The sequence below is a fragment of the Lagopus leucura genome, unplaced genomic scaffold, assembly GCF_019238085.1.
Source record: "Lagopus leucura isolate 7727_CA_CO unplaced genomic scaffold, USGS_WTPT01 Super-Scaffold_100030, whole genome shotgun sequence".
NCBI lineage: Eukaryota > Metazoa > Chordata > Aves > Galliformes > Phasianidae > Lagopus > Lagopus leucura.
The window spans coordinates 5,181,186-5,201,114 of record NW_024962281.1 but is presented as its reverse complement, the minus strand read 5'-3'; the positions used below and the strand labels follow the sequence as shown (position 1 = coordinate 5,201,114).

Here is a 19,929-nt window from a genome sequence, read left to right as displayed (position 1 = left end):
CGTGACAGCCCGCTCAGCTGACCTCGCCGGGCCGGCGCATGCGCACGGGGAGAAGTGAAGGCGAAAAGGAAGGAGCGGGGCGAGCTGGGAGTTATGGCGCCCCCTCGTGGGCATGAAGCGGAGCGGCGGTCCGGAGCTGCGGGGATGGGCGCGGGGCTTGGAGCGCCCTCTGGCGTGAGCAGCGTGTCACTGCAGCGCGTCCCACCAGTATGGCCCACCAGCGTATCACTCAACGTGTCCCACCGGTGCGTCCCACCAGTATGGCTCACCAGTGTGCCCCACCAGTGTATCCCACCACTGTGCCCTGCCAGAGTGCCCCTGCAACATGCCTCACGTGTACCTCTCCAACATGTCCCACTGGTGTGTTCCAACAGTGTTTCCCACAAGCAAGTCCTATTAGTATGGTTCCACCAGCCTGTCTCACTAACATGTCCCACCAGTATGTCCTGCCAGCGTGTCCCACCACCGTGTCCTACTAGTATGCCCCACCAGGGCCCCACCAACACACTGAACAAGCAAGTCCTACCAGTATATCCCTCCAGTACATCCCACCAGTAAGTCCCACCACTGCGTCCCTCCAGCATGCCTCCCCTCAGTGCCACCCTAGCACAGCAGTTGGCCTCCTGGTCAGTCTACAGCACCCAATACCATTGCCCCCACGCAGCACTCATACCCACACCACCTCCAGTTCATCCCAGCCTCTGCCCCCCCCAGCACCACAAAGCACCAGCTCCACATTGTGGCAGAAAGATTTATTAAGAACCCGCCTGAAAGGAGGGTGCCATTGGGCACGGGCTGTGAGCAGGGAAGCAGGGTGGGAGGGTGAGCTCTTCTCCAAGCAGAATGACCCCACGCTGCAACAGAGTGAGATGGGGAGAGCTCAGGGCACAGAGCACGGGGAGAACAGCTGCAAGCAAAGTACTTCCCACTGCTCCATGCTGGAATTAAGGCACACACAGCGCTGGGAGGAAGAGCAACCCTACAAGGTGTTGGGTAGAAGTGATCAATGAGGTGGTGGTGATGGGCCTCTTGCACCTCCAGAGCTGATACAGGCATGGGGGGGTGGTCACACTGGTGTCAGCCAAGCTGAGGGGTCCACAGATAGGACCTGGGCTGCTGGTCCTGTGCTGGAGTGCAGCACCCTGCCCCAGCTCAGTGGGCAACATGAGATGAGGGGGACCTGCATCTATACATCAGTACAGGTGGGTGTGGACACCTGCACAGCTCACCCTGCCCTCCTCCAGCCCCTGCTTTCTCCACGTATTCCTTCCTTTCCACCTTCAAGAAATATTGCTTTTCCCTGGAATGTTTTTGTTTGAAACTCCCTTAATGGGATTAAGAAAATTAAAAAAAAAAAAAAAAAAGGTAAGAGAATAAAAAATTGTTACCCCAAAAGGCTGGGGGTAGGCTCCAAAGCCACCCCTTCCAGGCTGGGGACACTGGTGGTGAGGCTGGGGACAGAGGGACAGCGAGGGGGGACCTTCTATGTTTGGCAGGAGAAGATTTACCATGTGGGTACAACAGGGGACCTCCTCCTGGCAGCAGAGTCTCTGACCCTGCAGGTACGGGGCTGGGCAGAGCTCCTGAGCCCACCCAAAGCTTTCCTCTCCTTCTGCTTCAAATGTCAGTTTGGGGCCACACGGAGGGACAGGGTGGTAGAGGCGCATGGACAGACAGGGCAGCAGATGCGGGATGGACACGGGATGGGATGGAGAAGGGATGAGGATGGGATGGACGGGTTGGGTTGGAATAGGATGGGATGAGATGAATTAAAAAGGCAGCGGGGAGAGAAGAGATGCCCCCAGCCCCTCACTGGGACTTTAGGGAGAAGCCCAGCTTGATACAGGCGAGTTCCTCCTCATTGTTGCTGACCACCGCCTGCACGCGGTAGTTGCCGTTGGTCAACCAGGAGGGCAGCTCGATTTCAGGCAGGGTGAAGTCACTGGTGGGCAGTGAGTAGGAGCCCTGCAGAGAGAGGGGCTGCGTGAGTCAACATGGAGCCTACAGCACCGAGGGCACCTGGTTGTGGGACGTACCGCCTTGAAGGGGCAGTGGCAGGGGATGCCGTAGGTGAGCAGCGGCTCCGGGCAGGACGTGCCAGGTGGGATGAGGTCGTCGAGGATGGTGCACACATCATCATAGGTGCAGCTGCCCAGCTGGTCGACGCAGGGCAGTTGGATCCAGAGATCACCCAAGGCCTTCTCCACCACCAGCACCACCTGTAAGAAAGGGCAGTGCGCACCCAGCCCTTCCCCTCCTGACCTACGGAACGTAGGGGTGCCCTAATTCTGCTTTCAGTTTCTCTCATCCCATTGGTTCCTCTTTCTCCATCCGGACCCCCTGAGCAAATTTCCCCCTTCTCACTGCCCCATACATCTGGCCGGGAGGGGGCACTGTGCCCCTGACGTCCCCAAGGACCGCTGTTCCCATACCACCCCCGGGCATTTCCCAGCTCCTGGGGGGTTGTGAAGCTTGCTGCCCTCCCTCGATCCCATACCCACCTTCAGGGGGGAGGTAATGGCCACGCTGCTGCTCACGGCCGCGCTGATGCTCAGGGTCCCTGGGATGCTGACGGGGTCGGGTGACACCGAGAGGCTCTGGATTACGACGGGATCCTGCCCGTTACCACAGTCCTCCCAGGAAAAGCCATCAGCCTGCAGCACCAGGAAAGGCAGATCCTAAACTTTGCCCTGGATTTCTGGAGGGGCTCATCACAAACAGTAGATGACCTTCATCCATTCCAAAAAATCCAGTGACATTTACCCTCTATGCTTCTCAAACTTCCAACTCCGTGAGCCTCAGGACATTTCAGGAACTCTCCATCAGCAAGCAATTATAACAACCCCCTTTTGTGCTCATTTTCTCCAAAACAGTGTTTCCAGGCTGTGATTTCCACCCCAGCCTGGAAACACTTTGCATGCAAAGAAGGTGAACATTATTTTTCACGCCAGCTCCAGTCACAGAGCAGGAGCTGTGAAAGCAAAAGCAGCAGGAGCTGCACACTCTCAGGGTGCTGGGGTTGGAGCAGCCCCCAGGCGAGCTCTGTCCTGGGAATTGATTCACACTTTGCACTTCAAATGGGGTTTAATATTCCCATACTCTCTGGTGCTCAAGGAAGGCTGCCGGGCCTGACTCATCCTGCTGCTCACTGCTCCTCCAGACACCTTGTGGCTCTGATGCTGAGCCAGTTCGGTGAGCGGCCAAAGGAGCCTGGGCAAGTCCTGTGGGGTAATGGAAACCCATGGGATGTCACTAAGGAGGGGGACGCAGCCTGCATGCCCTGCTGAGCACCTCGGTCAGCTGGGGGCTCGGAGTGCAAAGTGTGGAGGGAGGTGGTGCTCAGTGCCAGCAGTGCCAGCAGCTCCTGCCCCACTGGCTGCACCTTGGGCAGTCCCAGCTTCCAGGACTGGGAGAGCCAGTAGAGCAGAGAGGGTACAGAAACCACAGAGGGAAGATCAGCTGGGGCTGAAGTGGGAGGATGCCTGGGCTGTGCACCCTGAGCAAGCTTGGCTGTGGCTGCCCTGGAACTGGTGGTGGCTGTATGTCCTGGTGGGGCTGTGTGACTTTCTGAGGCTGTGTGTCCTGGTGAGGCCATGTGCCCCGCTGTGTATCTGCTGCCACAGCTGCACCGCTGCCCACACAGCCTGTGTGCAGGGCAAGCCAGGACATGGGGCAGCAGCACATCCCGACTTTTGCAAGAGCCCTGAGCCCCTGCTCCTCCCCACCCGCGGGTCTGCAGGCAGAGAGGCTCCACGGGAGGGGAACGGTGCAACGTGGGTGCATGCGGCTGTGCACAGCCTCTCCTGCTGCTTCTCAGCACCCCACACAACCTGCTGACCCTCTCCCCAAGCAACATCGGCTTCTCAGGAAAACAAAAAGGAGATCTTTCCCTCCACATCACGTGAAAGTCACGCAAAGGTTCCCCAAAGCCGCCTGAGCGTTTCCCTCTGCGCGTCGGTTCTGTGTGTGGGAACCAGGGCTGCGCACCGGGAAGGCGCACAGAGGGGAGGGATGGAGCCGAGCGAGAGGAGGCCGCCGGGCTCCGGCCGAAGGGATGCCGCCACACTGACATTCCTCTCTGCTGGGAGACGGGCTGAGGCCGAGCCCGAAGCTACAGCCCTGTCCCCAAGGCGTGGAGGTATTTGTGGGCTCCCTCTTCACCCCGCAGCCCCCCTCGCTCCCCCTCACGTCCCCTCTCCCCGAAGCAGCGAGGCAGGGCCGGTTCCTCTCACCCTCCGCAGCATCCAGGAGCCGCTCCTCTCCACCAGCAGCTGCGGCCGCGCAGCGCCGAGCACCGCCGGGCACGGCGACAGAGCGCAGAGCGCCAGGAACAGCCCTGCCAACAGCATCGTCCGGGGAGCAAACGGGGGGCAACGCGGGAGGAGAGCGAGAAGGAAAGCAGAGCGTCTGGCAGCGCGGCGCTGGGTTACCCTCTACTTATCTGCTCGCCCGGCCCATCTCCTGATTCCCCTCCCTCCGCCCTTGCGCTCACACACTGTCCTGCCCTCCTCTTTTTTTTTTTTTAATTCCTCCTTTGCGTGGGTTGGTTTTGGGTATTCCTTTATTTTGCAAAGAACAGGACTGGAGCGCGGGGATGCTGGGACGGGAAGGGGTTCCCAGGCAGCACTGGGGAGGGGGGCATTCAGCTCCCCCCGACCCCAAACCCACAGCCGTGCGCTGGGGCCGCTCCCACCCCGCACGGCGCAGCCCCCAAATCCCCGGCAGTGGAGCTGTCAGAACCCGATGCCGTGCGTGCTGCAGTGGGGTGGGGGCACGCAGCTGGAGAGTTAACCACCCACCGCCCCCTGCCCGTCATTTCAGCGTTTAAACCCCCTGCCCCCCCCCCCCGCTCCCCCCCATCCTACTCCTCCCCCTCCGGGTGCCGCTCCCCAGCTGTTCTGCCTCCCCCCATTGGCAGTGGGACCAGGGGTGGGCAGGGGGGATGTGAATGAGGCCGCTCTCAGCCGTTTCCCCCCGCCTTATGCAGACACCCTCTGACCTCCCAGCCCTGGGCTCATCCCAGCCCCTGCTGGGCTCTATTTTTAGCTTTCCATCCTTATTTAGCAGCGCGGCCGGCTGGCAGCACGCAGGGAGCGTGCAGGGATGGATGGATGGATGGATGCTGCTCCCACCATCAACGACAACTGTCACTGATCCTCCCCGCTCTGGCTTAAGGGCTGGGAATAAATAGCCCCATTCCTGCCTGCCCTCCTCCTCCTTGGAAGAGGGGGGAAGTTATCCCCAGGATTGGTTTTCACTGTGGGGCCCCTGAGCACAACAGGGATGGGGATACATGGGGAGAGGTGTGGGCACTGCTGTGCTCGAGCCTCTGCCCCTATCCCTTAATCTCCACGGCAGGAGAAGATTTTGTCCTCCATCCCCATCCTTTCCCCACTTTGTTTTTCTATGTGAAACAAGAACAACAACAACAAAAAGAGAAGAAAATGTTCTAATGGCAGGTTAAGCACATCTCTCTGGTACAGGAATGCTGTGGAATCACTGCTTTTTTCCCCAGGGCAGCAGCAGGTGTGACCCAGATCCACTCAGAAGGAGATGCTTTCAGGGCCCCATCTCAGACAGAGCTGCAGAGCTCTCCCACCTGAGAGTCACGAGGTCTGCACAGTTCTGGCCAAACATCTTTGATTTGCATAGAAAGGAAGCAGCTGACTGATGGGCAGCAGGGATGGTGACTTCATGGCTTGTTTACAGCAGCAAAGCATGGGGGCCAAAGGGCGCAACCACAAACCTCACCAGGGCTCCAGATGCAAAATCCTATGCTGGCACCCCTGCACCCACCCCACCACAGCTGGGGCTGGAGAGAGAGCCAGGGCAGCTTGCGTAAGTGCTTCTCTTATCAATCAGCTTTGGCAAACATTTGGAAGTACCATTGGTACAGATTAACTCTGCAAAGGGTCAGCAGGCGCCCTGCCTACAGGAATTCACCTGAGTGTCAGACAAACCTTCCCAGGTTCACCTTTCCAGGCAAAGCCCTTGAGATATCCCCAGGTGCTGCCATTCCTGGGGACATCCACTCATAGAAATCACAGAACCTTCGGAGTCAGAAAGATCTTTGAAGGCCATCTGCATTCAGCAGGGAGACATGGCATTGTCTCTGTCCTGCCAGCACCCAGAGCCCAGCTGGAAAGGTGTTCAGTGGTAGAAAGGCGTTGGGACCAACTCCAGAACAAAGGGAGCAAATCATGCTTAGGGGCTGAGGAGAGGGGCAGACGCAGCGAGGCTGACAGGGAAACCTCCAGCAGGGACATCATCCCATGCAGCCCACACAGGAAAGGTTGGAGAAATGGAGAAATTGCTAAACATGAAGTTGAAGTCAGGGAGCTTTGGGATGGCCCCAACACTAAGTGCAAGGTCATACAGGGGCTACAGAAACAGGGTGCTTGGGCCAGTCCCAATGCATGGGCCCCTTCCCAAGCCCCAGCTCTGCTCCCACATCTCCTGCAATGCTTCCACAACCAAGAGAAGCCCCATCTACAGCCAAGCTCTGCAGCACAGGGACACCTCAGCACAACCTGTCTGCACTCCAAGCTCTCAACAGCATGCGTGCAAGGCACGATGCCAGCTGGACACTCAGCTGTGTGCACAGCTCCCTCTGTTCCAGCAATGCAACTTCAGCCCAAAAATACACCCAATCCTTTTGTGCTCCCCTCCGAAATCTGGGCCAGGATTTTTAACTAACCCCAGAGAGGTGGAGACAGGCTCCTCACAGCCTTTTATCCCAGCTGCAATCTGCTCGGCCTGCCAAATAAGTGCTCTCCATGGGGATGGAGACCTGCCCCGTGCGTTGCTGTGGGGAGATAAGAGCAGGGACGCTCCCGGTGGTTCCAACCATAGGACCAATGCCAGGAAGCAGCTCTGACTCACAAACTTCACCCAGGTGAAGTAGCATCTACCCATGGAGGACGCGGCATCTGGTCCCACTGGTCCCCACCCTCTGATCCCAGTGACATTTCACAACCCCACTTGGAAGAGAGGTGTTCCCACCAGGCAGGGTTACCAGGAACACCGCCTGGCAGCGCAGGGACGGAGCACCTCCAGCACCCCCAGCACCTCCAGCACCCCCAGCACCTCCAGCATCTCCAGCACCTCCGTCACCTCCTGTGCTGGGACGGCTCCCAGGGGCTGTGTGGACAATGTCAGAATAGAAACTTGTTGACAAAAACTGGCAGTGTTTCCATACAGACACTGCCTTGTGATGGGGTTGGGACGTTTATCTCAGCAGTGCTGGGTATAATGGATCTGGACTTTTCTTTTTCTTTTTCTTCTTTTCCCTTTCTATTTTTTCTTTTTCTTTCCTTTCCCTTTTATTTTCCCTTTCCCACTCCGTTTCCCCTTTCCCTTTCCTCTTCCCTCTCCATTTCCTTTCTATTTATTTTAAAGCCTTTTTAATAAAATCATCACAACCAAAAAAGTGCAGAGGAACCTGCCCTCTTTGGCAGCAGTTCTGAGACAGGACACTCCAACCCCTCCTGATCGGAGCCCATTCCCAAACCACAAGATTTCCTGCTTGAATCATGGCACCCCGCCCCCAACGCAGGGGGCATTTGGGGTGCTGAGGAGGGGGTGAGCAGGACACGGCCCCCCCAAGGCACTGCAGACAACACTGACAACACAGCCCCCCCGGAGCAGAACAAAACCTCTCCCAAACCAGCACCTCCCCCCAGGTACCCCACAGTAAGCGCTAATCCTAACCCCAACACATCTCTTCCTCAGGGCTTCCCCCCTCAGCTCCTGCCGCACCCTAGCCTCGCTCAGGGTCCCCCCCCACGTCGGAGCACTCCGAGCACACGGTGGGGGGGCGGGGGGGGGGGGTTCCGGGGGGGCGTCCCTCCCCGGTGGCCCCCGGGGCCCCCCCGGGGGGGGGGCACGGGGGGGGGGGGGGGGGGGGGGGGGGGGGGCTGCCCGCTGCTGGGGGTGCAGAGCACCCTCTCCCGGCGCCGCCTGCGAGCAGCCACGGCGATTCGGGACTTTATTAATTATTTTATTTTATTTTTTTCCCTCTTCTGCCTTCCCAGCTGGGGCGGCTCGTCCCGGCCCGACCCGTCCCGTCCCCTCCGGTGCCGCCGCTCTCCGCGGAAGCCGCCGCCCGTCCGTCGGGGGATGACGGCGCGCCCCGCGCCCCGAGCCTGAGCGCCTCCGGGTTTCCATGGGCGGCTCCGGCAGCGCCCTGCGCTGCTGCCCCGCCGGCGGCAAGGTAGTGGAGCCGGGTCCGCCGGGAGCAGGGCTGGGGGTGCGTGGGGTGAGGGCTTGAGGGAGGTGGGAGCTGGCGTGGAGGTGCGGTTCGGGTAGGGGCTGGGAGTTCGCGCGGGGCTGGGATTTGCGCGGAGTTGGGGTTTGCTGTGGGGTGAGGGTGGCGGGGAGCCCCACTTTGCTGTGCTGTTGAGGTCCCGGAGCAGCTACCTGCCCTGCTGCACCCGCGTGGGGGAGAAGCCCCACAGCACGTGGAAGCTCATACCGAGGGGGTGCAGCATCGGGGTAATGGTATTAGAAGTGCTTATTCCACACAGGGTTCATCCCCAGCTTGTTGCTTGCCGTTCTCCCATAGCATCCCCCCACGTTCCAGGAGTGGTTCCCTCCCTCCCCACCCTTGTTCCCAATGTACCCATCCTGCCCAAAGTTACACTCTTGCAGGGAAATGCTGAGTCCTCCAGTGCACGGGTGAGGTCTTCTGCAAGTTAAACCCCAGACATCATCACTCTTTTCTTTTTGCCACGCTCACGCTCCTTTACCCCCCGCCGTTGGCCTCAGGGCTGTTTGTGAGTTGGATGTGCTGCGTGCTGCTGTCGATGGGTGCTGGATGGGCAGCAAGGAAGTTGGCACAGCCCCGCAGTGCCCCCATGGCCCTGTGCAGGAGGGCAGTGGGAACCCACAGCTGAAACACTGCAGGATGTGTGGGGGGAGCAGGCACGGCCCCGCAGCCAGCAAGTGTCTTATTTACAGCACTCGAGAGCTTGGCTGCTTCTCTGTATCATGGAAAAAAACGTTCTTCTCTGTGTCATGAGACCAGATGCTTCTGGGCCGGTTGATGACGCTGAGAGCTTGCAGGAAGGGGGCACGGGGCAGGGAGAACCCACAGCCCCCACGGTTCCAGGTGCTGAGAGGCACACGTGTACCGAAATGCGGAAATTTCAGCCTGCAGACACCTCCCTTCCTGCGCCCGCTCTCTAACTCTTCTGTTCATCCGCTCGGCTTGCTGCAGTTTGCACCACGCACAACGTCCCCGCTGCTATGACTCAGGTGCTTTCATCCCGAAAGCAGCACCGAAAATCCCCTTTATGGCCAAAAGAGGTAAAGGAAGGCACACAGCACGGCCAGCCATGTCCTCCTGCCCAGGGCACCACAGTGCGCAGTGTGAGACCTCCACCCTCCCACTGCTGATGGATGTGCCTTTAAAGCACATCTCTTGGGGTGGGGAACCCCAGAAACCCCCAGGACAGAGGGGTCCCCACAGGGGGATGTGACCAGCCCCATGGCAGAGGTGACCTTGGGGAGCAGCAGCAGCCAGGGGAGGCACTGCTGGGCAGCCACGTCCTCCCCAGCAGCAGTGGCTGATAACCCTACAATTCAGTGATTCTGTGTTAAGGCAGTGGGGGCAGGTGGGAGCCTGGCTCTGGGGGCCCCTTCCCCTCCATGTGTACTCACTGCTTGGTTGGATGCCTTTCAGAGAGATCAGGGCTGAGGCTTGGATGCTTTCCAGGGCTGGGGTGAGTTTGTTTTGGAGATATAGGAACTATATGTAGCAGCAGGAGGCAGGGGAAGGTCAGAATGCAAAACATGGGGCTGTCGGCGGCGGATCCGATTGTACAGGGGTGAGAGTCACCCTGAAACAACCTCTGCAGGAGAGCAGCAGAACGCAGGTCCCATGTACTCTGCACTGGGCATCTGCTGAGACCCAGGGAGGTGCTTTAGGGCCATCAGCCAAATCCCGTCCCCCCTCTCCACAGCCACTAAGCAATACCCAGCAGCCCAACTGGGATTTGAATGTTCGTTTCCTGCCTCTGTGTGATTTCATTCACTTACCACAACGTTGCGTAGTTTCGTTGCCTCGTGTGAAGCACGAAAAGAGGAAGAAAACACAGTGCATAAAAGCACTGAGAGCTGAGGCAGAGGCCCACAGCTGCCTGCAGGTGTGTGGATGCACACCTCGAGGTGCTGCAGGTTCAGGGGGAAGCTGCTCAGAACTGACCCTGAACAGTTCTGCTCCACCAGGAGAAATATTTTGTTGTAAGAATTTGAGTATAGACATACATGTTTTAATTTTGTTTTAAGCTACAGGGTGGTTTTGGCACGAGCTTCTCCAAACCTGAATGCCTCTCCAAATGCCTTCGTTCTGAAACATCACAGAACCAGAACAGCAGCACCTGCAGGACATTCTGTGTGGTTCTCCCAATGCAAACTCTGCTGCAGCTGGAGCAGCTCTGGGGCTGCTGTACACGCGTTTAGCTTTCAGCCACTTGGTTTTGGTTTTGTGGTGAAGCTCTCCTCCAAGATAGAGGAGCACTCAAGAGCTCACTGAGCTGCAGACACTCTTCCAGTTGCTCCCAGAGGTGCTGTCACCTGCAGCCTTAGGGCAGGGATTCAGATCTGGTGAGGCTGACGCACTGCTCACCGCAGGCAATGATTTTGCAGCTGATGCAGTTGCCTGAAATCCAACTTGATGGGCAGCAAAGAGACTCTGGGGCTCCATTGCACTGAACGTGGGCACAGGAGAGAGGGAAAAGTGCCCCAGAGCCATGCTGGGGATATGGTCTGCACACAGCCAGTCCCTGGGCATCACCTTCATGGTGCTTTGAGCACCCTGGGCTGCGTCCCCTTGGCTGTGCCATGGCCATGCCCTCTCACAGTCTTGCCTTCATCAGGCTTACATCTGAGACCTACTTCTGGAAGGTGTCCCCCAAGGCCTCCATGGCCATTGTGCAGCCATGCAAGGCACAGAACATGCTGTGCTGTTTCCACTTTGCACCCTTCCCGCAGCTGAGTCTCAGGCACAAGGAACCCTTTGGCAGACGTGCCAGGCTCTTAAATCCCCATTTCCCATTCTCAATGCCCTGAAGGATCAGCTCGAGGCTGGAGCGGAGCTGCAGGCAGGGAAGAGCCCGACCTCAGCATGCCGCATTCACACCGCACACGGCAAATCCCGGCTGCCTCCGCCAACACCATAGAAGGGCAGACGCAGCCGGGGCTTCCCAGAGGCTCAGCGTTCCCCGCTCTCTCTCTGGCAGCACGCTTCCCTGCAGCTGCAAAAGAGGGGCAGCCAGGGAGCGGAGCAGCACCGCGCCTGTTTGCTTTGCTTTGCTTTTTTCTCCAGCCAGGCTCCCTAATGGGGTTTGTGTTTGGTCACGGTGCGCCCCAGGGAAGTAGGGATGGAGGAGGGTGAAAGGGACTCAGACAAAAGTTTTGCTGTCCCGTCCTATTGTGCATATCATGTTTCTCTTGGCTAGAGGCAGCAAAAAGGCAAGCAACAGCAGGGAGCGCCAGGCCAGGAGCTCAGCGCCCGGAGGACAGAGAACGGTGAGAAGGAAATGTCTGTCTCCATCGATGCACTCACTCAGGGTACTGCTATGAAAGCAGTAAAACAGTCCCCACGAGGCTGATGGAAGCTCGGGGTGATGCCCCAGCTCCAGCACGGGAAGGGACGATGAAATCCCAGTGGCATCCCATCATCTTGGACAGATCGGCCATCCCCAGGGCAGGAGGCACTGGGTTGCCTCCTTTCACAGCCTGCTAACGCCGTCCCATTAGTGCTAATTTGCACTGAGTGTGTTGGGAGGAGGGATTTGTCCAGTGGAAGAGCACAGAGGGGCTGATACCAGCGGGATGTGCCCGGTTTCAGCCCCGTTTGTTTTGCAGCCAATGGAGCCGGCAAGGAGCAGGCAGCGCCGGGGGAGGAGCACGGTGAGGAGGGTGTGAAACTGCTCCAAGGACAGGAGGAGGAGGAGAGGCTGCGAGGAGCCCGGGGGGCAGAGGATGAGGGACAGCGAGGCGTCAGCACCCAGGTGGGTCAGGAATCAGGATGCTGCGGGGTGCACTGCTTGGCTGCAGGGACAGCCTATGGGACATTCAGGGTCTGTCATCTCCAGGTGGAAAAGGGAAAGGACCTGGAGCTGAAGGAGAAGTTTGATGCCCTGAGGAGAGAGCATGAGGAGACCCTGCAAGGTGAGATCCCTGAGCAGAGCACAACCCCCACCCGCTCCCCACAGCCTTTCCAGCTCGTGTGGGGCTGTGGGACGTGGGGATACCACCGCTGGTGTCCTTGTGCCAGTGACACTCAGCTCTTGTTCCCCCTACAGAGCTCCAAAGAGTGCACGAGCAGGAGAAGCTGCTGCTGGCAGAGTCCCACCACAGATCCCAAGAAGCCTTACAGGTACCCATGGGGAGATCCTCAGCCCTAGGAGGACCATCCTGGGGTCTCCAGTATGCCGTGCAGTCCTGCTGTTATGGGGCTGCCCCTGCTGGAAAAAAAATCCCAGCTGCCTCCTGCTTCTTCCCCTGCTGCCCAGGAGACCATCGCCGCACTGAAGTCCCAGCTGCAGTCTTTCCAGGACAGGATGAAGCGGGTGGAGGAATCACTGCTGAGCAGGGACTACAAGAAGCACATCGAGGTGCTGGGATACACACAGCTGGTGGCCTATGAAGGACAACCAGGGTGCAAATATCCATGGAATCATAGAATGACTTGGGTTGGAAGAGGCCTTAAAGCCAATCCAGTTCCAACCCCCTGCCAAGAAAAGGCTGCCACCCACTGGATCAGGCTGCCCAGGGCACATATTGGTGTCAGGGAGGTGTCCTGTCCCTGGGAGGTTGGCACAAAGTTTCTCTGGTGGACCCCAGCAGTGGATGCACAGAGGGCACTGGGACAGCTGAAGGGGTGAAATGCCATTCCTGGGAGGCGTGTGGGCTGTTTGGGTCTCTTGAACACAAGTGAAGGGCAAATCTTGGCACATTGAGTGTACAAACCCACTGTGGCATGAAGGACCCCAGCTGCGAGCACCATGCCAGCAGGGTCACACATGGGCAAATAAGCCAAGGTGGAAGCACCAAGTGCCAACCCCGCTGCCGTTCTGACCCCCCTCCCCTGTACCCCTAGGAGCATGGGAGCCCCAGCCCCTTCTGGGAGCAGGAGCTGGAGAGTCTGCACTTTGTCATTGAGATGAAGAATGAGCATATCCACGGCCTGGACAAGAAGCTGCTGAACCTGGAGAGTGTGGTGGGTTCAAGGGGGGTGCAAATGGGTTTTGCTCTTTCTATCTCTTGATATTCACCCGAATGCATCTCATCTTCTCCCCACCTGAATACTGGCCAGTATCTGTGGCTGAATGGAGCTGGATGGAGCCTGGTTACTCCCTTGGAGCAGGGAGGTGCCATTGAGATGGCTTCCCACTAAGCACAGCACTGGGGGACACAAGTGGGTGCTCCCCAGCCCCCTCCTCACCCTGGTGTTCCCCTCGCAGGCAGAGAGAAACCTTCTGCTGGAGGAGAAGGTAAAGACCTTGCAGCAAGAGAATGAGGACCTGCAGGTGCGCACCCAGAACCACCTGGTGATGACAAGGTAAGCACACACCCATCAGCTTCACGGCTGAGGTTGGCACCTGAGGAGGCACAAGGGACAGTGGTGGGGACGTGGATCCCACAGCATTGCCCTTTGCCCACAGGCAGCTGTCAGAGGAGCTGCTGGCCATCCGTGGGGCGCTGGAGAAGGAGTCGAAGCTGCGGGAGCAGGCTCACCACGAGAAGGAGGAGCTGCTGTACCGCGTGCTCAACGGGGGAGATGGCTGCCCCTTCCCCATCGCCGCCAGTGACGTGCCTCTCATTGCCACGTAGCGCACAGCCCAGGGGGCAGCATGGCTGTGAGTGCCCCCACTCTCCAGGACTGGCCCTTGGGGCGGCCCTATGCAATGGAGCACTTCCCAGGACGCCTGCGCCTGCCTTTCCCCGGCCTCTGCTGCAGGGGGGGACATGCTGTGCCGTCCCCACACCCCTTTTCTGGGGGTGAGCGGGGTCAGCTGGAACACACAGATGTGCATGGGGGTTGGATCTGACCTAGCGCTTGGCTCTGAGAATATCCAGCATCAGTGCTGCCTGGAGGTGGGGTGGGCATGGGATGTGCTGGTCCCATTCCCTGGGGCGGGCGGGCAGTCAGAGCTCCCTGCTGCCACCTCCATCTCCAGCATCAGCTCCCACGGACCTTTCCCACGCCCAGGTATGACCCTGCTCACTGCCACACTACAGCCGAGCCCTGCCTGTCCCTGCTGCAATCAGCCAGCACCACCAGCCCCATCTTCTCTCCCAGTGCTGGGTAGAGATGCACATCTGGGAGCAGAGCATCCTTCCACAGGATGCCAGCAGGTCACATCCCCCTGCTCCAAGCCAGGGGTCATCAACAGGGCTGTGGGGCCACCGCACACAGATGGACACAGGTATGGGCTGGATGCACACAGCACTTTCCCCTGGGCACACATGAGTGCCGTGGAACAGTCACCACTCCAGAGGCTGTCATCAGTCTGTCCCCTCCTTGGCGCTGTGTAGGTCGGGGTGTGGGTGTCTGTATGTGTGTTTGTGTGTGTGTATGAGTTGTGCACCAGGCCAACGTGCTACTGGCTGTAACAATGACAAGACTATGAGAAGCAGCAGCCTCGAGAACCCAGTGTCAGTGTTTTTGGGGACCGGTGGGGTGGCAGAAAAATAACAAAACCAGCAAAAAAGCTCGACTGCTTTATCCTCTCTGAACAAAGATCCTTTAGCAGGGGTTTGCCCTGGGGGTTGGGGCTGCTCAGGGACAGCAGCTCCCTGTGCACAGGGTGGATGAAGCCAGGTGTTGGGGACCAGACCATCCCCTCCAGCCCTCCCCAGGCACATGGGTGCTGCATCCCCAGCCCTGCCTTCCTGCAGCTCCCGGGGCTGGTGGTTCTCAGCACTGTGCCAGATCCCATAGCCAAAGTAAATGAGGAAGCCTGGGAATGAGCAGAATAGAGTGGGGGGCTCTCTGCCCTCTCCTCCAAACTCTTTGGGCCATGGATTAGAGGATGGGATGCTCCCACTGCCCTGTCCTAGTAAAGCAGGCATCTCTCCACCACCCACTCCCCACCAGCAGAGCAAAGCAAGGTGCAGGGCTCACCAAGGGCCATCCAGAGCAGGTACCGCAGCCATGCGGCCACACCGAGCTGTGCCATCAGGCAGCTGTTGGCGGTGATGCTGAGCAGTGGCAGGAAGGGCAGGCAGGGAACCTACAGCCGTCAGGTCATGGGGTCAGCCTGGACCCCTTGGGGTAGCTGCAGCCTACCTGGGCTCTTTGTGCTGTGGCTATGACAAGGGGAAGCCCAACCCCATCACTGGGATATGGGGCTCTGAGGGGTGTTGCCACCCAGCCCGTGCTGTGGAAGTGGGTGCTCACGGGGTGGTTTGGCTGATAGGTGCTACACTGGGGCAGGAGGTGCTGCAGGTGCTCCATCCCCTAGATCCCTTTCCCTAGGGAAGGTCCCTGAGGCCGCTTTGCTCACCATGAAGGATGCTCTCTCCCGGCTCTGGGGCTGCCTCCAGACGAGCAGAGCGGCCACCAAGATTCCCAGCAGCAGCAGAACCAGGGCAGCCCCGCAGCCGGCCCCATGGGCATGCAGGCAGGGCAGCGCGGCACCGCTAAGCCCACCGACGGCACCGAGCAGCGCGGCTGTGGGGATACGGGTCAGTGCCTTAGGAGCAGCTCCCTGCGGTGACAAGGGACAGGGGCCGGGGTGGGAGCTGGCAGCTCGGGACTGCCTGCGTAGCTTTTAGCATGGAAAGCAGAAAGAGAGAGAGGCTCCAGGAGAGGGCAGGAGGGAGCTCAGCATGTGCGGCAGGGCGTGATCCAGCCCACCCCGCCACGTCCCCACGGGTCCGCCCACAGCAGCTCTCCAATAGCCCCCACGTGTACCGATGGCCAGCAGAGCCCAGGACACCACGGTGTAGGAATGCGGGGTGGGATGGGGGGGTGGCCTCAGCACAGCCTGCCACCAGGACCGTGCCACCGGGACCTTCCTCACGGGAACATCCTGGGTGCAGGGCTCAGGGCGGTACCTGAGCAGATGTTCAACATCAGGCAGTGATGCTGTGTGCCCCCATCCCCCCCCCCCCCAGCCCCTGCAGCCACACCTGAGCAGAAGCACACAGCCAGCCACCAGTGAGTAGGACAGCAGCGTGCCGAGGGACATGGTGTCCACCAGAGACTTCAGGTCAAGGAGGAGAGCCAGGAGAGCTGCAGGGATGAGGAGCACAGCATGGGCCATGCTCTCCCTGTGTCACCACTGCAGCAGGGCTCAAGCTGGTGATGCTTCAGCCCCTGGGCACAGCACCAGCCTTCAGCACCCACTGCTGAGTCTCCAAGAGACCCTCTGTTGGAATTTCTCAGCTCCTCACTTTAGGGTTCCTGGTTCTGCTTGGCTCCCCCCACAATGAATTTAACCTTAAATGTTGCTCAACTCATAGACAGGCTATAGGGGCTCTATATAGGAGCTCTGAATGAGAACAACATTGGTGGATAACATCTAGCTCAGTAACTTGCCCACCTGCCACTGCTCCAGACACCAGTGTGGCCACCACCAGGCACTGACGGTGGCTGACTTTGGCCAGAGGACTGAAGAGGAGCCCATCTCGAGCCATGGCATACAGGATCCTTGGCATGGGGAACATGGAGCCCAGGAGGCTGCAGAGAGGGGAGAAAAGGGCAGCACTCGGGAAGTAGCACCCTGCACTCAGGGGAGCTCCCACTCTTCTGTACCATCTATGACCTTTTCAAGACCACATTGGCATGGCTGTCACCTCCCTTACCATCAGATAAGGGCCAGCATCACAGGTGTGGTGTCCACAGGTCATCTGGGCACACCAGAACCCCCGCTCACCTGGTGATGAGGGCACACAAGGACCCCACAGCCACAGCGTGCTTTGCACTGCCCCAGCCAACATAGTCAAAAGCCACTGGGAAGGGGCTGGTGGTGTCCAGGAAGTGGTAGGGCATCATCAAGGTGAGGGCAGCAGATACTCCAAAGTATGCCAGGAAGCAGATGAGGAGGGAAAGGACGATGCCCATGGGGATGGATCTCTGTGGGTCCCTCACTTCTTCCCCTGAGGAGGACAAGGTGAGGCTGGGGAGTGGATCTGCAGCATCTGCATGGGTGCAGAAGATTTACCCCCATAGTGGAATTCAAAACTCCATCTCTCCTGGCTCACCTGTGGTAGCAATGCAGTCAAACCCAACAAAAGCATAGAAACAGGTTGCAGCTCCAGCCAAGGTGCCAGTGAAACCATATGGCATGAAGCCTCCCACCCCAAAGACACCAGTTTTGTTGTCAGCCATGGACTGGTTCCTGTGAGGAAGAAAAGGAAGAGTCAGACAGCATAAAGGGGTCTCAGGATGGGACTTTGGCTCTAAGGCATATTGTCAACAGAGCATGGAGAAATAAAGGGGAAAGTGGGATTTCCTAGGAGAGAGCGTTAGGGGGCCACCCATCCATCCACACCCCATGAAGGCAGCACTGGGTAGCAGAGCCACTCATACCCAGCCCCATGGGCTGCCCAGAGCAGATCCTCTTCTTGCAGCTGCCAGTTGCTCAGGTCGCCCTTGATGAAGCCACTGGCTGTGATGAAGAGCAGGACGAGCACATTGAGGGCAGTGAAAGCTTTGTTGATTGTGGTGGACTCCTTCACTCCAAAGGAAAGCAGCCCTGGAGAGAAGAGCACAAAGCTGTCTGTGCCCTTGGGGTGACACCACAGTGGACATCACTGGGGATGGTGGAAATGGAGGACAGCTGTGGGATCCTCCTGCGCAGTAGGGTGGTGTGGGGTAAGCACACTACCTGCCAGCAGCATTACCAGGCATGCAGCAAGGACATCGGGATGCTCCGCCAGCCCTGCTGAGTGGATGGGGGCATGGGCATCCAAAAAACTCCCCATCCTCTTGCCAAGGAGCTCATCAAAGGTAGCACTCCAGGCTCGAGCAACGCTGGCGGTACCTGGGGAGAGGTGATGGTGCTGACTCGGGCACTGCTGGGGATGCCCCCAATGGAGCTAGGCAAACCCACGGCCACCAAGCACTGGAAGGGTCAGAAGTGCCCTATACCGATGACATAGGACAGCAGCAGATTCCACCCAGCAATGAACGCCCACAGCTCGCCCACTGTCACATAGCAGTAGAGATAAGCAGAGCCGGCCATGGGCACGCGCGCCCCGAATTCAGCATAGCACAACCCAGATAAAATGGACACAATGGCTGCAATCAGGAAAGAAATAATGATACTGGGGCCGGAGGTGGTCTTGGCCACATCCCCCACCAGCACATAAACACCAGCCCCCAGCGTGCTGCCCACTCCCAGTGCAACCAGGTCAGAGGGGGAAAGGCAGCGGCGGAGGCTGGAGGGCACTGAGCTGCCCGGGGTCTTCCTGCGGAAGAGCAGCATCCAGGTGGAAAGCAGGCGGCCCCAACACGGCATCTGCAGGACAGCAAAGAGATAGTGTGAGGATGCTGCATTGGGGGATGGCCTCAGAGGGCACCAGGAGGGACCACTGGCTGCCACAGGGATGCTCCCACTGCACCATAACCACACCATAACGCATCTCAGGCAGGGGACCGTGAGCCTGCACAGTGATTCCGTGGCTTGCTAATGTCAGCAAAAAGGATGTCAGCCTTGCAGCAACCCCACACTGGTGGACATTGGTGCCCTGGTTGGTCCTGGGGTCTGCATCTCTTCCCCTGGGAGCTCCCAGGAGCATAGCAAAGGGCACCTCATGCCTTCACATTCCCGTGGTGCTGCACTGTGCAGCACAGAGTTTGGTCCCATAATCTTCTCTTCAAGGGGCCAGGATCTCAGCCAGACATCCAGCCTGCCTTCCTATCCCATCCCCAGCTGCATTTCCCCGTCGCACACCATCAGTCCCACTCAGACCCCTTTTCCCTGATCATTTTGTTTTAGTCAGAAGGTTATCAAAATCTAAAGCATCTTCCTGGTAAGACCAACTACTCACCCTGGCAATCCTTTAGGAAAACTTTTCCAGCTGCAAAGTGAGCCTCAGGCAGCCCCAGCAGCATCTGTGCTCACCCCTTGGGCTTAAATCCCTTTGGGAACACCCTGATCCTCCCTCTGCCCACCGCCCCTGCCCTCCGCTGACCACCGCTCCTGCAGTACAATGGGAAATCTATGCAGAAATATTTCTCCCATAATGCCTTCCAAACCATACACACGAGCACACAATGCTAATGGGCTCAGGGACATTAGTGAGGGGTTTCCATTGTTTCAAAGCTGCTGGGGCAGGTGGAAGGGGAAAGCTCTTTCCTCCCTCTCCCTTTCCATGGTTCCTGCAACAGCAGCACCCATCCAGATTTGGGGGGTGCTGAGCCCAGGGGCTGCACTCAGGCAGTGACGTCTCCATTGGAAGGGGACATCAGCAGGGAGGGGACAAAGCAAGGAAGTACACAGAGCACACAGAGCACACAGAGCACAGAGACATGCTCTGAGCCCCACATCCCCAGTGCACCCCCTGAGCACCTCTGGGGCACTGAGCACAGCGTGGCACCAGGAGGAGAGCGGGGCCATCGTCCTGCAGCACAGCACAGGCTGAACAAAGCCACATTTGTCACCCACGCAGCCTCACGAGTGAGGGCTCCAGCCACCAACGCCTTCCCCAGGGAACATTGCCCTGGGGGGGAACAACAGTGCAGAGGGTGCAGCATGAGTGGCTCCTGACAATAGGGTGTCTGTGGTTCCCTGTGAGACAGTCCAATCCCATGCTGGCCATGGGCCATGTCACAGCCCACCTGGGATCAGTGTTAGAGGCTGCGGGATGCCAGGGGTTAGGTGTCAGCACCACACATCCCAAAGTGGCCCAGCTTTCCTCGTGCTGCTGTCACAGCAGGGACATCACTGTAGCCCTGTGCTGGTTGGGGAA

General features: G+C 58.7%; 3 protein-coding genes across 5 annotated transcripts; 1 reads left to right on the top strand and 2 right to left on the bottom strand.

The window, feature by feature from the left end:
- Positions 1–737: 737 nt before the first annotated feature.
- Positions 738–4,437, bottom strand: GM2A (GM2 ganglioside activator). The gene is made up of 4 exons (XM_042881559.1): positions 4,233–4,437; positions 2,502–2,654; positions 2,037–2,219; positions 738–1,965 (listed from the first exon to the last, which is right to left on the bottom strand). The coding sequence occupies exons 1-4, from the start codon at positions 4,347–4,349 to the stop codon at positions 1,810–1,812; spliced, it is 609 nt and encodes a 202-aa protein (XP_042737493.1). The 5' UTR covers positions 4,350–4,437; the 3' UTR covers positions 738–1,809.
- Positions 4,438–8,119: 3,682 nt separating this feature from the next.
- Positions 8,120–14,658, top strand: CCDC69 (coiled-coil domain containing 69). Of its 2 annotated transcripts, XM_042881750.1 has the most exons (10): positions 8,120–8,212; positions 11,460–11,529; positions 11,869–12,014; positions 12,099–12,174; positions 12,309–12,382; positions 12,519–12,620; positions 13,106–13,225; positions 13,470–13,567; positions 13,671–13,865; positions 14,219–14,658. In XM_042881750.1, exons 1-9 carry the CDS (start codon positions 8,165–8,167, stop codon positions 13,837–13,839), a joined length of 903 nt encoding a protein of 300 aa, XP_042737684.1. In that variant the 5' UTR covers positions 8,120–8,164; the 3' UTR covers positions 13,840–13,865; positions 14,219–14,658. The 2 variants fall into 2 exon arrangements, with proteins under 2 accessions (XP_042737684.1, XP_042737683.1); XM_042881749.1 differs by having other exon boundaries at positions 13,671–14,658.
- Positions 14,214–19,085, bottom strand: LOC122185705 (cationic amino acid transporter 2-like). Of its 2 annotated transcripts, XM_042881747.1 has the most exons (12): positions 19,009–19,085; positions 18,107–18,476; positions 17,844–17,999; positions 17,546–17,711; positions 17,218–17,354; positions 16,890–17,112; positions 16,557–16,693; positions 16,144–16,246; positions 15,926–16,068; positions 15,516–15,682; positions 15,134–15,242; positions 14,214–14,969 (listed from the first exon to the last, which is right to left on the bottom strand). In XM_042881747.1, exons 2-12 carry the CDS (start codon positions 18,474–18,476, stop codon positions 14,515–14,517), a joined length of 2,166 nt encoding a protein of 721 aa, XP_042737681.1. In that variant the 5' UTR covers positions 19,009–19,085; the 3' UTR covers positions 14,214–14,514. The 2 variants fall into 2 exon arrangements, with proteins under 2 accessions (XP_042737681.1, XP_042737682.1); XM_042881748.1 differs by lacking the exon at positions 14,214–14,969 and having other exon boundaries at positions 14,976–15,242.
- Positions 19,086–19,929: the final 844 nt, after the last annotated feature.